Source organism: Thamnophis sirtalis, unplaced genomic scaffold (genome assembly GCF_051295495.1).
Source record: "Thamnophis sirtalis isolate CommonGarterSnake01/CBP01778 unplaced genomic scaffold, rThaSir2_p1.2 scaffold_5, whole genome shotgun sequence".
In the NCBI taxonomy this organism is placed as follows: domain Eukaryota; kingdom Metazoa; phylum Chordata; class Lepidosauria; order Squamata; family Natricidae; genus Thamnophis; species Thamnophis sirtalis.
The window spans coordinates 74784959-74801135 of record NW_028261385.1 but is presented as its reverse complement, the minus strand read 5'-3'; the positions used below and the strand labels follow the sequence as shown (position 1 = coordinate 74801135).

Below are 16177 nucleotides of genomic sequence, written 5' to 3'. Positions count from 1 at the left end.
CATGATCATGTGGCCAGCATCACTACATGTGAAGTGTTACTACCAATTTATAATGCCTTGGTAAGGCCATATTTGGAATACTGAATTCAGTTTTGGTCACCATGATGTAAAAAAGATGTATGCAAATTCACTATAGACATTAGATACAGAATCCATTGGGGATTTGGAGCCATGATATACCTATATAGTTTTCAGTAACAGAAATTGGTCTTGAGCACTTGTGCATATATTACATAGTAGAGTATAAAAATAGAGATTGGTATTGGATCCTGGGACGGCTAAGTACTTTTTGTGTTCATAAGCATGAATGTGCCTTTCAGGTGACTTTCTATTCCCATTCCAGGCCTTTCATGCCTCTTTCATAAATTCTGATTTGCCAAAAGGATTGGCAACGTAATTTTCTTCTCCTTATGACAATGGTGTGAAAAAGAAAAAAGAAAATGCTATTCTACTCTTTCCAGACATCTTCCCACCAAGAACCCATATAGGGCTAATGATCTCTGCTACTAGGAGTAATGCCTGATAGCCAAAGAGCATGGCTGCCTTGCTCTCTTTTTAGCACTATCAATACTGGCAGCAAGATGCTACTCCTTCCAGACCTTAGAGCAGTGATGGGCAACCTTTTTGGCGTGGTGTGTCAAAAATCGGCAAAAAATCGAGCATAACTCGCGTTGTGTGTCACTTCGACAAAAACATAATTTTGCGCAATTTATAGTTTAAACTACAAAAATGTATAATTGCAATATATAATTGTATTTAATAAACCAAAAACAAATTATTTAACATACCTGCTTAGTAACTTCTTTGTTAAGCGCTTTTGCATGCTGAGCTATAGAGTGAGCAATGCTCAAACTTGCAGAGTTTAAATTTGTAGAGCCTTTCATAAATTTAAGGATGGAGTTAGATTGGCTCTTATAAAGGTGTAGCTTCTTGGAAATGTATTCCCTCCTTTCATCCTCACTTTTTTCCAAGAGCTGGGAATGATTAGTTTCAAAATGTCTATTTATATTCCACGTTCTATTTACTACCGTTTCAGTACATAGAACGCAAAATGATCTGCCATTTTTTTCTATAATGCCATACATCTCGCTCCATGTCTCTTGAAAGGGTCGGCCACTGCCACTACCGCTCCCTTTACTTAACCTTTGTTTTTTATTTTTTGGGTGCTCCATCAGTGGGCCAGTGACAGCAGATAGAATTATAGATAGCCAATTAGGGGTTAACTAGCCTAACAAGCTAACACAACCTCCCCCTCACTTATCTCAGTTATTGTGGGCAATTACAAGTCCATGGCACCCCAATAGTTGCTGCTAATGGCGCTCACAGTTCCCGTTGGCACTCCGCTGTTCCCTGCTGTGGTGCGGTCGTAACTGACAGTCCCAGGAGTAGACTCTCTGTGCCGACCTGACTGGAGAGAGGCGCGCACTGTTCGCGCGCTCCTCTCCTGCGGGTCCTCCCTTGCCGCGCTGATGACGTGTGTGCGCACGGCACGCACGCCTTACCAGCAGCCCCTGCGCTCAGAAAGGGGCGGCGGCCATACAGTAAGTGAGTGTGGGCGGGGGAGATCACACGTCCCGCCCCCCCATTCCTCCAGCACAGATTCTTTCATCCTCGGCGGCCGTGCAGGAGCTGAGGATGAATCGCATGAAATCCTGTGCGTGTCACCCCAAATGGCTACGCGTGTCAGCACTGACACGCGTGTCATAGGTTCGCCATCACTGCCTTAGAGAATAGAATAATATTGCAATGGAAGGTGCAATGGAAGAATTCTGTTTATCTGTTTGAACTTTTCATTGGACAATGCTCTTTCCAATCATGCTTTCACTTCATCTTTCAATATTTCTGTACCTTTTTACTTGGCATCAGTGGACAGGGAGAAAAAAACAAAGTCCATTTTTCCCATGAAATTGGTTTCATCATTTTTGGAATCCTTACTATTTGGATTTGATTTGAGTTTAGTATGGCAGGATATTGTGTTTATCCTTTTGTGGATCTAATCTGTTTTCAGATCGCATCCCACATACAGTATATACAGGTCTGGTAGCTACATGGTGAAATTCTTCATGATGTCATGTTGATTCAAGGTAAAATTGTATCATAATAAAAACCCCAAAATATGTAATCAGATTTTTGTCCATCAAAGCATTTAAAAAACTACAATGAGTATACAACATCTTCAGTATGCAAAGTGAGTTGAATTTGTTCCTCCCAGTTATCTTCTGATTGATCAAAATAAGGTACCAATTCAGAAAAAAAGCATGAGGAATTCTATGCTGGGTAATGCACAGTAGGGGGAAAAAACAAATTACATGAATATTTTTTTCTACTTGTGGTCTTCGCCCCAAGAATTCTTTGAAAACTAGATTTCTATTGGATGGATGATTTTTAGCAATTGATGCTATATGGCAACAGACTGATCAGTGCATCATATTCATGTTCCTAACTGTGCAGTTCTTTTAGAACAAGTTCATGTGCGAAGTCATTTTTTTTTAATCCAGAGGTAGGTTAATCATTTTATACTGTGTACAAGTGGCATTCCTCAGTGTAACAGAATTCTTACTGTGTGCCAATTGAGAGTCAGGATGGTGCAATTATTTTTAATCTTACATCCATGATGTGCTGCTGTTTTACTGAATAACACTGTAAGTTAATTTTCTACTGTTATTTCTTTACTGATAGCGTAATCTAGTAGTTAATAACCAAGCACAGAAAAGCGTATCAAACTGAATCTTCAAAAGAAAATGTCATGCTAAATGCCAAATACATCAGCAGATATTAAAACTGCATGGAGGTGATTAGTATTCATCCTTGTAAGATCAACAGGTGGCTGAGGCAGATCACAGTTTGAAAATACACTTAAAACAGTTTTTTAAAGGGAGAGAAGAGTAGCTGAGACCCTGTAGTGCTGGGAGGTCTCTCCAAGGTGCTGAAGAAAAGAAGGCAAATAAAAAAAATCTTACTTCTGTACTTCCCCAGGAGTTTTTTTTTTCTTTTAGAATTGAGACTAAATCTTTGTACCAGAAAATTGCCTGTCTACCCTTGAATGTCAAGGATTATGTTCATCATTTTTGTGCAAGGTGGTGGTGGGGAGGGTTTACATATGGAAATTTCTTTTCTGAGCACAACTGCTGCAAAGTTGGACCATCTTTTGTTATTTATAGCTTGCTGGAGTGTGAAGGTTCATGAATATTCTCTAGTAATAAATGTACATATTTGAATTCCTCAGTTCTGCAGAGGTGTCAGCTTTCATTCATATGGGAAAGTAAGTCATTCAACTCCTACTGATTTTATTTCAGCAGGTGGTCATATTTTTTTTATCAAATGCAGGAAATCCAGAGGACACTTTTTATAAGATAGCATTGTTTAGCCATTTGCCAGTTACTTGAATATTTTATTATAATTTGTATAAAATTAAAAGGAACATGCTTTGTTTTAATTTCATGGTTTGAAATTTAGCTAATAAATTGGATCCCAGCTATATGGTTTCTTTGTTAGTATTGGCTGATAAAGTTTATAACTGAATTTCTAAGGACATTTGGACACACATTTATTTTTTAAGCATTCTGTCTGCTTCTTAAGAGGGAAGTGGGGGAAAAGCCCTTTTCCCTGCCATAGCAGAATAATGCCAACTGTCTCCCAACTTGAGAAGTTAAAAGATGCTTTCAAATAAAGTGGCCTTCCTGGACAAACAAGTAGCAAGGGCTGGGTAAAAAATAATCAGAACTGTCAGCAGATGGGCACAGTGAATAATGTAAAAATGGAAGTGGACATTCTAAATTTCAATAAGGCCATCAGATCTATTCCATGGTGAAAATAAAAATGAGGTCAATTAGAAATCAATTCTGCTTCAGTTGTCACAACATAGCACACTTCTTGTTATAATACCTAAACATGGCTTATTTTTTTCCAGTGGATACCTACCAGCTAAGGATGAGAAAAGTAAATTGGGGAAGCATTGTCTTTTATCAGAGGAAGTAGTTTCATGAGTCTTCTTTTTCTTAATTCCATTCTTATATAGTTGTGCTGAAACAAAGCATCTGGACCATGGAATTCCAAGAGTACCCATAAAGCTTCATTAAAGGTCTTGCTTCACTGTAAGAAATCCCCTATAAAACTTATAGTATTCTGACTTGAGTTCTCACTGTCTCACACAACATGCTGAGTGCGGTAAAAGCTATTTCAGTAATGTTCCCCAAATGAACCATACCTTCCTTCTCTCCTTCTGGATGATCTGGATCATTTGCACAACAGCTAGGGTCTTTTGGTTCTGTCCTATCTCAAGTTAGTATTCTTCTCTTTAGCTGGTTTCCATTTGTTTTCCCTTTCTTTACAGTAATGTAACATCACTTACTTTATTTGTCATTTTCCCCTCATACTTGATTTGTTTGTTGCAGGTTAAATGTGATCAGTATTGGCCAAGCAGAGGAACAGAAACATATGGATTGATTCAAGTCACATTGCTAGATACCGTAGAATTGGCAACATACTGTGTTAGAACATTTGCCCTTTATAAGGTATGTATGTGTTATGCAAGCATTGAGTATCTTTTGTTGGAACAAGGTTGTTATTTGAGTTTTTGCAGTATCACAAGCAAGTGTTCTGTATAAAGAAGATTAAAGGTCTTTACATTGATATTCAAAATGTTGAATTACACAAATAATATATAGGGCTATGGAAATTAAGTTATTTTCAACACCAAAATTCCTTGAAATAAACTTTTACTTAATAGATGTCCTTCAGGTCTTTTGTCCAAATTCTCCACAGAAGAAAATTTCATAAAATTTGTGCTGTTTTAACCCAACTTTACAAATATGGAGCATTTTCTCCTGATGTCCCCCTTTCCCCAAAAAAACTAGCTTCTTTACCTCTTTCTTATATTAAACTTTCTTATATAAAATCATTTTTCATATCCAACAACTACAGACAAAAATACTGAATAATAATGCGATGCTTGCACTAATTCTCATCAAATATTTAATGACTGATTTTAAAAAAGCTGGATAAAAATAACAATTTTAGACAAACAATAAATTTGTTTCACTTGATTTCATGATGATTGCATTCTGATGTACAGTTTTGGCATTAAAAATAATTTACACTAAGGTTCTTATGTGTTAGAATGGATCGAGTGAGAAGAGAGAAGTTAGACAATTCCAGTTCACTGCATGGCCAGATCATGGCGTTCCAGAACATCCAACACCATTCTTAGCTTTCTTACGACGAGTTAAAACTTGTAATCCTCCTGATGCTGGACCAATGGTCGTGCACTGCAGGTAAGTACAGATTTTGCATCAACAACATTGCCAAATATTATGAAGCTTTCATAAGCCACATTTCATAATTTAATATTCTAAATATTTTGATACATGCATTTCATTTAATTTTCTCCCGTTGCGTGGTAAATTTATTCATTACATTTACAAGCCAGAATTGCAGAACAAAAGCAGAGATGAAGCATGAACATAGGTGATATGTCATCCATATATGCACACTCTAGGAATCGCTTAGAAACTTAGAATAATTTCTAAAATTTTATTTTAGGGATTGTGATCTTCTCCTAGAAGTCATGTAATGTGTGTTTGCTCTGAAATGTATGTATCAGGGTATAGAGGTATAGAGTCCACCCATGCAAAACCTTTCAGATTTCTGACAAAAGTGGTAAGATTTCAGGAATGGCATCAGCATATGCAAGTATGCCAATACAGATACTGCTTGCTGCAGCATCTTCACTTTAAAAATATTTATGATATGATATATGTTATGATGTGATATAATATATGATATGATTTCAAAAACATTTTTTCCAAGAAAAAGGTGTGTATTCAAAGCTTTGATTTTTCAAAGACTGTTTCCAGGCAACATATTTTTAATTAGATAATTTCCATAGCAGATAATGAGAATTCTTTAGACACAATATAGTTTGATGACAGCAAAACATCTGGTAAAATATTCTTGACATTATTTTTAAGTATGAGCTAGATGGCATAAGGTAGAAACATAGCTGAATGAAAAATGAATTTATTACCAAGAGTTAATATTGTGAAAATAGGATGAAAATAGGATATATTTACCTTCAAGGAGAAGTCTGAGGAAAATATGATGGCCTTCTTCAAATGGTTGATAGTCGAGATCAGTGCTTTGGCATCCTAAAATGCTGTAAAATGCTGTAAAACCCATTTATAACTGGAGAAATACCACTGATTCCCCTAATGAAATACTCAGGGCAATTGCTTCCTAGAAAAATGGTAGGATCCTTTTATTGGATAATTAATTTTATTAATAAATAATATATAAATAATAAACAAATAGCTACCAAGCAAGCCAGCAACCAACAAACATTTGCAATGTTAAGGCGCATAGTAGGAATCCTGAGTACCAGGATTAATATCACACAAAAAACTCATTTGAAACTTATGGATATGATTTTGATGAAGGGGAAAAAGTTTCTGACATATTTACAAAAGTAAGAATGAAGAGTTATGTATGATATAGTGGCCAGTACTGAATGAATTGATTTCATCATTGGCTACCCAGGCAAACTAAAACTAAAGGATATGTGAATGGCCTGCTATAATCTGTCCCCTTAAAATAGTTGATCTTGTGGCTCCAATCCAAAAAGTTAGTCATTCTCCAATTCCATTTAAATCAATGGAATTGGATGGTGGTGATTATCTTCTCCCATAGAATACAATGGCTTTTAAGACATAACAAATTTTCTAATGATTGTGACCCATCATAAATTACAATGCCAAACCAAGAGTACAAAAGCAAAAGCAGCTGCAATCTGGCAATTGTCATATGGCCATTTCTACAGGAAACCAAAATTTTAAAACAATGACATTAATTGCAGAACCCAGTATAATTGCATTTAAATGATTATGTTCCTCTTTGCTTACATCTGATCCAGGCATCTTCTCTTGGCTGCTCAAATGTGCTGATGAAGAGGCTGGAGCAAGTCCCAGTGAGGAACATTTAGATATTTTTAGCTCAGAAAAATGAAGGAAATAAGGTGGCTATATTAGAGGGATATCCAACAAGCAGAATCCCAAGGGAGTGAAGATTAATAAAAGGAAGCATTTTTCAAGAAGAGTAGTGTTCACTAGTATAATCACATTGAGGAGTCATAACAATAGTTGTGAGCACTGATTGTTCTAACGAGCAATCAGATAGCAAAAATGGAGACATGCTCAGTGCCAATCTGTGAGCAACATATGTGTGAAGCTGCTATTGGATCCATGTCCTCCCTATGTGTTTCCAAACTATGAAAATGATACTGGCCAAAATAGATGTTTTTATGTTTACAGAGGATTCTAATATTTCAAAAAATACTTGAGCATTCAGGTATCATGAGTATCAGCCAAACAGCTTTAATTACAAATTATTCTATAAATTTTGGCATTGCCTGTTAGTATAAAAACCATTTCCTCAGATTCTCAAATCTAAAAAAATAAAAGTTATATCATTTTAAAACCATGGTCACAATACGCTGGTCCAAAGGTGTCAAGCTACAATACTATCTTGAAATGGCATTTGCACAATCCCAGCATTGCAAGATTTTATTTAAAACAGAAAAATAAAAAAAAATCCTGAAAACAGTACAATTAAAAGTAGTAAAACTAGAGAAACGTTGGTGTTCTGATAGGAATTAATTTAGAAAGCATGACATGAGATTGCTCAAGAATAAGATTGTTGGAATTTGTCATTTTGATCTTATTTTTATGCAAAAATCATTGTTGATACCTTCCCAATACCCAATTAATATTTACGATTCAACTTTAACTTTGTCTTCTCATACTTGTGCTGATAGTAAACATAATGAATGCACTCTTTTTCCTAATACATCTGTTTTTATTTCTTGAGGTTTTAATTCTAAAAGGTTTGCTCATTCTTAACACTATTCTTAACTTTTAGTTTTTCCGTAATATTTCTCATTAGTTTTCCTTGATATCACATCTTTCCATCCTCATGTTTCTGTCATATATGTTTTTTCATATCTTACTTTCTGTTATTGTCACTTTTTATCTTGATTCTCTTTTCTATTAAGGATTTGTTTTTGGCTTCTGCTCATTCTATTTAATATTTACATTTTGATATTTCTTAACTTTAAATAATTGATTAATTTTCCCTTATTTTTCAACCCTTTTAAATGTACTTCTCATAAATTACACCTTGTTCTTTTGTCCTACTTGTGCTTTTTCTGCTTTATATTTCTTTTAGTTTTGTATCAACTGTGTCTGTTGGCTTTTTTTAAAGATATTTGTAGAATACCTTGATGTAGGCTACAGAGGAATAGAACAATAAATTTAGACGATCAAGAAACTTTATTTTTGTTGTTATTGTTCAGTGGGAGTGAAATATTTTGTGTATATTTTTTTCCATATGAGAATATATGAGCATGATTATGCTCCTGTTAAAAAAATAGTAAAATTGATTCCAAGAGCAATGGCAGCAGGTAAGGGGATGCAATGGTTAGGATGCTGGGTTGACAATTGGCACACTTGTGTTTGAGATTTGATTGCTGCTGCATGGTAGGGTGAGTTCCTGTCACTTGCTCCAGATCCCATCAATCCAATAGTTCAAAAGTGGGCAAACGCGAGTAGATAGATGGGTACCACTTCACTGGGAAGCTTAATGGGGACATGAAAGGAGACTCTAACTAGGCATCCTCCAAGTTATAGTGATATCACCAGCTACTCCTTCAAACTGAAAGCACTTCAGTACTCCTAATTGTCCGTGATAGTACTAGGGGCAAATCCATCATTTGGAGAAATGATGATGATGATGATGATGATGATGATGATGATGATGATGATAAAAAAAAGATATAACAGCAGGAACTCTACCAGTGAGAATTCAGTGTAATCATTGACTATGGAATATGATTGAATTATGGAAGAGAAGAGGAAGAATTAGATAACTGGGATAGGAAGATAATGAATTTAAATAGATTTGAGCCCCACATTGGAATATGCATTTTGTTGCAGATCTTTTTTTTTATTTCTAAAAGGTTGGACTGCACAAATTTCTTCATTGTGAAATATTAAAATCATTTTACAAAATACTGGTCATGATCCGATACAAACATCTGTATATCTTTTTTGATATATTGCATTTTCTACAGTCTTCATATGATGTCATAACTTGAACAACATAATCTGAAAATCAATCTGTGCTTACCAAGAAGTAAATCACACCATTTATTTCTACAAAATATTTAGAATGACCATTAATACTCTGTTCTTTTTGGAGGGTTTTGGACAACATAGGAATGTGCTGAATCAGAAACAGACCTTATCAGAATATTTTGTTACTGAAGGATGAAATATATATAGAAATATGGCTTTTAATCTTTCTATAATGGAACTTTTTTACAACCTGAATGGCTTCCTGGTGTTTCTGATCACTTTCCCCAAAATTCTCAGCCTGCACACACTGGTTCCTGAGAGCATTACTATGTTCTGTAGTCCTACCACATGCAGAAAATGGTGATATTGAGGAAGGCTGCACTACAATTTCTGTTTCATCAGATATGCAAATGGTTGAGGGTATATCTTTCAATAACACTTGCAAGCTACTCCGTAGAAATTGAATTTGCCTAATTACTATTCAGAAGATCCCTCAGGTTTTCTTGATGGTGAGATCTGTGCAGCCTAAACTTATTCAGAAAAAAAATTAATTGGTTTCTTGCTTGTTTATTTGCTCAGTAAAAGACTAAATCAAACAAGTTGCTGAATTTTAAAGCGAAGACAGGCATAGTCCAGAATGTTATGGCTTAATGTCACATATTTGTTGAGATTGGGGTGGAATTGTTTTCAGTATAAATTGGTAGACAGTTTCTCCTTGTACATTCTATGCTGGCAATAGCTAAGTACTAGGATGGAGACTGGGTTGTTACTACTAATGTCATGCTTTCTGAGAATAATTCCATTGGCTTGTATCACAGTGATATGCTTCTGGGTCATTCTAGTAATCCAGTATACCTTTGAAAACTATCAGAGTTAAGACAGTTTTCCCATTTCTGTCCCTCCAAGCTGCAAGCCCTCTTTTCTGAGCCCATTAGAAGTCTGAATGACCAATTCAAAGGAGGACCATTATCCTGTCCTCCTCCCTTTTCCATAAAGTGCCTTCAGGTCTGCATCAATGGAAGAATTCCCTTGCTGGATTTGTTTTTACAGATTTCCTCTCATCTTTCCCTTTGTTGTGCTCTATGTCTCCAGCAATTATGTTGTATGGCTCAGTGTGTGATTGATTGGTTGCTTGGCCAACAGTATAGTACTTGAAGAAAGGGGCTTTATGTTCCCAGACAAAGGAAGTCATGATCATCCTTCCCAATGCATTTTGAAGCTGCCTTGTATTTCAAAGAGATGTGTAGGGCAAGCGTTTCTCAACTATTTTAAGATACAGAATTGCCCATCCAACCAGCATGCTCTAATCCCAATACCCAAGTTTCTTTCTATCAAGAAAGAAGGTCTGAATTGGGAATATAATCATGCTTGGATGAACACACTTACAATGTCTGTGGGCTTGGGTTTCCTACCTAATCAAGAACCCTCATTGGGCAAGATTCACAAACCCTTGGGAAACAGCCAACCATGGGTAGATGTCATTGCTTCAAACTGCACTGACACAGAGCATCTAGTAACATGTTCAAGTGCTTCTCCATATTCCTACTGTGTATACTTTTTTCTGATGTCTGAAGACTTTGCTGTTTGCATGTGATATATATATACTTTCTGATTTCTGGAAAATGGAATGGAAAAGGTAGAGGACTCTGGCTTGAGGAGTAGTTTCCATCAAACATAATTTTCTCCTCATTATTTTTCTGTGAATCAATATAAATTTAGTGAGCTTAGTAAATACTATGTTAAATTGCAACCCTGACTATTCTTAACCTAACAGAAATACTTCTCTTTAACTTCACAGTATCAATGATCCATATTTCCAGACATTTATCATATCCTGTGAGACCTGTAATTTCCATTGACCTGCACTGTGGTTTGGTTCATTATTTGATCGGGATTCTCAATGAATCACTTTATTCACATATATTTAGTTAATTTTATTCCTCCCTGTGTTTATATATACTCTATAAGGCAAAGCAAGCCTGACTGCTCACAGCTGAGTCTAGTAAGAGAGCAATTATTTTCTATCACAGCCAACAGCTGTCTATAATGGATTCTGAATTAGAATTATGAGCAAAGAAAAGAATCTAGCCATCTGCAGGAAATGTGAAAATATTTTTATAATCCTAGTAGCTGAGATCTGGACAAGGGTATCCATGAGATTTCCCAGCTGTAGCTCAGTGAATTCTCAAATAATCACAGACACAAAGAATATCAGAATATATATATAGTGTATTCTGTCTCAAGCCATGCACTCACAAACACAGACAGGTTATGTCATGTGGACATCTTTTGCCCCTCCCATAACCTTTTGATTCAGAATAGCCCTTCCAGTGAATAACATTTAAATATCTCCTCCTGCATCTAAAATCTAGAATAATTACACTTCATATTGCTGTTTCCCATCCACCAAAATTAGTTGGGAAAGAAAAGGCATATTACAAGGGACAGAGCAGTTTTTCTTGAACAAGCAGTGACCAGTGAAATTGGATGTATCTTCACTGAAGTAACAATTGCAGACAGCAGCCCACTGGGGTTTCCCCAACAAACTGGGGAAAAGAATATAGTGGAAAGTAACACCAAACCTCCCACTGCAATCTTGGCACCCTCTTGCCAACACATGTTTATAGGCAACCTTGATCAAATCTAACTTTTCCTTTAAGAGGAGCTGGGCATTCTTGGCTGTGCCTGTCTATGCCAATTGGCCTGGGCCCCCGATATGGGCCTATCATACTGGAAATGAGATAAGTCCATCTTCCTCCTTACCTTGACTTCCTTGTTAATTCTTAAATCAATGTTATTGTTAATATTTATTAATTTAATGTTATATCTTGTTGCTTTTATTGGTTGTAACAGTCTAGAGTTGCCTACAGGAAAGATGGGCAGCATATATGTTAAATTGTTTGATTGATTGGTTGATCAATTGATTGATTAATTCTGTCTGATAGGATCTAGAGCTAGATGGATCTTGACAGACTTAAACACTGGGCCCTATCTAACAAAATGAAATTTAATGTGGAGAATAGTAAAGTCTTGCACTTAGACAAGAAATAGACCTGGGTGAAAGCAGACTTAATAGCAGCAACTGTGACAGGGATCTTGGAGTCTTAGTGGACAACCTGTTAAATATGAGCCAGCAGTATGTGGTGGCAGCCAAAAAAGCCAATGAAATCCTAAGTTGCATTAACAGAGGGATACAATCAAAATCAAGTGAGGTACTAATGCCACTCTATAAAGCCTTAGTAAGACCACACCTAGACTACTTCATCCAGTTTTGGTGGTCACACTATAAAAAAATGTTGAGACTCTAAAAAAAGTTCAGAGAAGAGCAACCAGGATTAGGGGACTGGAGACTAAAACTTATGAAGAACAGACACATGAATTGGGCATGGCTAGTCTAGTGAAGAGAAGGACCAGGGGAGACATGATAGCAATGTTCCAATATTTGAGGCACCTGAAGGCCAGACAAGGAATAATGGATGGAAACTGATCAAGGAGAGATTCAACCTAGAAATATGGTAGCCTGCTACATATTTGTTTAAAATACTGGAAAATATTTCCTTCATAAACTTGCAGAGACTGTAATTGCCCAAGCCATGGGTCATAAGTGTGTATTTCAAATTTTCCAAATTGGGTGTCAAAAGCAGTTAAATATTTATGACTCTCTCTCTTATTCAAATCAAAGAGTAAGCTCCATCCAAGTTAAGTTGTGAAAATGCATGCTTTTTGAAGGCAAACGTTCAGATATGAAATAAAAGGCAACAGATATAGCAGTAGTTCCTAATGGTTATATAATTTTAAAGTCTATTACCGTGAATAATTCTCAAAGAACTGCTTTTCTTTTTCTTAAAAAAAAATAATAGATGCAGATGGTAGAAATGAAGAAGGGAGAACAAATCCTTTCTTCAAATTGCCATCCAGAAATGATTTTAAAATAGCTAATATTTGAATAAACCCCTGATGTTGCCTTTTATCTGGGATATGGACACTGGGTTTTAAATTGATGACACAGGCACTGTCCAATGAACAGGTGTTTATTTTTTCTCCCAAAACATCAGCAAAATTGGTGTACTTTTCTAGCAAGGGATAGGTTCAGGTAACAATGAGAAAAGAAACAAGTGGGATTCCTTCAAATGATGCTGTTGAGAGAGGAAATAAATTGTCCCTTGTCCCCCCCCCCCACAGACAGTTTAACCAGTTTATGCAGGGATATTCAAAAAGTTGTTATTATGAGTAACAAGAATTCAGTATGATCATTTATTTTCAACTGCAGAAGAGTCACACGTGACAAAATAGGACTGACTTGAAGTGATTGCCTGTCAGTTGTCTCAGACAGTAGAGTTTTCTCTGATAAGTGTGTGGGCAATTCAAACTGATGCAGTGTAATTTTGTCTATGAAATTAACTGTTACATCAGAGTGTGTTTCAGAGTTATGTTTCTATGTCTGAGGGATGCACAAGGGATAATAAAATGCACTTGCATTTTTGGCCATCCCTAATTGTGGGCCCACATCCTGGGAAGGGAATCTGAAGTTTCGTCAAAGACAAGCCATAGCTAAGTGTTCTAGAAGTTACGTTGTTTAAAGGGAAAGCCCAAATAGTCTTCTTTCTTTCTCTACTGTAAACAAGGATCTCTTTATTTTATTTTCTTGGTTTCCATAATATTGGACTCTGAGGAAGTCATAGTGGTGTGGGTAGGGGCAAAGAAAATCTATAAAGCTTCTTCTGCCAATTATTTCCTCTATCACATCACTGTGTCACTTAGTGATGGCCATTCTACATTCCCAGTTGCTATTAAGCGAAGACTGTAAATCGGTAAGCCAAGAGCCTACAACTTCTGACTTCTTGTTGGCTTCTCCATTGACTTTGCTTGTGGAAAGCTGGCAAGGAAAGTTTGAAAACATGATCACATGACTGTGGCTCAGTATAACATCATAATAATAAGTTGACTAGCTTGATCACAGTCTCATGAACTCAGGGACACTGCAGTGACTGAAATTCTGAGTACCAGTTGTATGTTTCCTTATTCAACACCATCACAACTTTGGACAATGCCTGAATGAATTGTGATGGGACCTGAGCACAACCTGTGTATGTCCATCACAAAGATTTGTTATCCCTGCTGAAACTTGTAATTCTAAAAAAATAATTCAGATCTAATCTAATCTCCTGTAGTGCATGCATAAGAATAAAAAGTCATATTAATAAATGCTAATGTTTAGTTTAAAGAATCATTGTTCAGTCTGATCATATGCATGTATGCAAGTAAAATAACATTATGAAGGACTACTTATTTAGTATTGTCCCATTCAGGTATTTTGATTCTTAGTTTCTAATTTCACCATGTTCTAATTAGCTATGTAAAGTCTTTTGCTTCTAAATCTGAATAATGCCTTTCCTTTTTGCTCTCTTCTTAAATCTGTAAATAGCTACTAATGATAATCAGTTACTTAGAGAAGATTGTGCCTCTGTGCTGCTCAATTCCTTTGTAGATTAGAACCGAAGTTTAGAATGCATGAAAATTACCATCTTCTCCATAAGATACAACTTGCTTAAGTGATTTTATAACTATTTTATTTATGATTTTGTTACCATGAAAATAGGATTATTTTGTTTCTTGCACATTAAGCCAGTGCCTTTTTCAGTTTTCCACACTCCAAACTATAAGGATTATTTTTTAAAATGACAACTCATGAAAACAAGATTTTTCTCTCTCGCACACACATAGGTAGACTGTTTACCCTTTAAATTTAACCCATTTTTTCCAAGTTAAAACCTAGAAGAGATGCCCTTCTATGCACACAAACAAACATACCATCTTTTTAAAAGAGAAGCTTCTATGGTTCACAGTACTTGTTTAATTTAATTATGTACATGTATATATCAAACTTATTTGGCCATCCATTTCACAAAAAGTGGCTGGGCGGTATACAACAAGAATATAAACCAATAAACATTTTAAACAATCATTATCAAAAAGATAAAAAATAACAATTCTACAGAAATTGACTCTGGAAGCAAACTGGAAACCAATGCAGCTCAGAGGTATAACCCATGTATTTCTAGAAACACATATAACTTTCCATGCTGTTACATTTTTCACCAGCTAAAATTTCCATAAATCTTTCAAGGGTAACTCCCTATATAGAGTAATCCAATCAGGAGTTAACTAAACCATGGGTGACTGTGAGCAGAGTCCTCTGTTCTAGGAATGGCGGCAGCGGGCTCACAACATGAGCTATGCAAAATCTTCCTAGACACAACTGCCACCTGCTCTTTGAGCAAGAGTTGTGAGTCTGAGATTACACACTGAGTCTATCTGGGACAGTGGAACCCTATCCATCCCCAAAGATAGTGTAGGCCTAGAACCAGCAGGCCACAAATCCCAAAGCCACTCAATGTTGCCAGGTTTTATCTGAAACTTATTCCCAGTTGAGACTCTCAGCCTTCAGACACTGGGATAGGATGTTCATAGCACTGCTTGATTCCCCAGGAGCAGAGGTATATAGTGGGTATTGTCATTATATTTACTCCATAGTAATGGATTAGCTCACCCAGCAATATATTATTCTTCATTATGCTATAATATAATATTAAATAATCTATATTATTCTCATCGATTATGATTAGGACAATTGAGAAGCTTTCAAAATTTAACATTTGTCAGGCAGGCAGCCTTAAAATCAGGTCAAATATACAGAAGTGTTGCTCCATCAATCAATTAGACTTTATTCCCTCAAAAGACTTGGAACCACAGAGGTGAAAAGCAATATTAAGTGTAATTGGAGCCAACTGTATGTGACTATTATGAGCTGGGAAGAGCCATCACAGCAGTGATGGAACCTGCTGTGTAGGCTGCTTACATTTGGTAGTAGATAGAATTATTTCCTCTGAATGTTTAGTATACAATTAGAGTGCAAGTATTAGCATTCCTTTCTGAAGATATTCTGAAAAGCAATGATCAACCCTAACCAATACCTCTAAGAATCACCTGGAACTATAAGATGGATGGCAAATAAATTTAATAATAATAATTTGTTCTAGTCTGAATAATGC

General features: G+C 36.0%; 1 protein-coding gene across 18 annotated transcripts in view; it reads left to right on the top strand.

The window, feature by feature from the left end:
• PTPRD (protein tyrosine phosphatase receptor type D) overlaps positions 1 to 16177 on the top strand; it is a 1257980-nt gene that overhangs the window by 1211535 nt on the left and 30268 nt on the right. For all 18 annotated transcript variants that reach the window (XM_087716068.1, XM_087716065.1, XM_087716064.1 and 15 more), the window contains 2 exons: positions 4395 to 4514; positions 5119 to 5273. In XM_087716068.1, coding sequence (XP_087572194.1) covers positions 4395 to 4514; positions 5119 to 5273 — 275 coding nt within the window. The remainder of the gene's footprint in view (positions 1 to 4394; positions 4515 to 5118; positions 5274 to 16177) is intronic.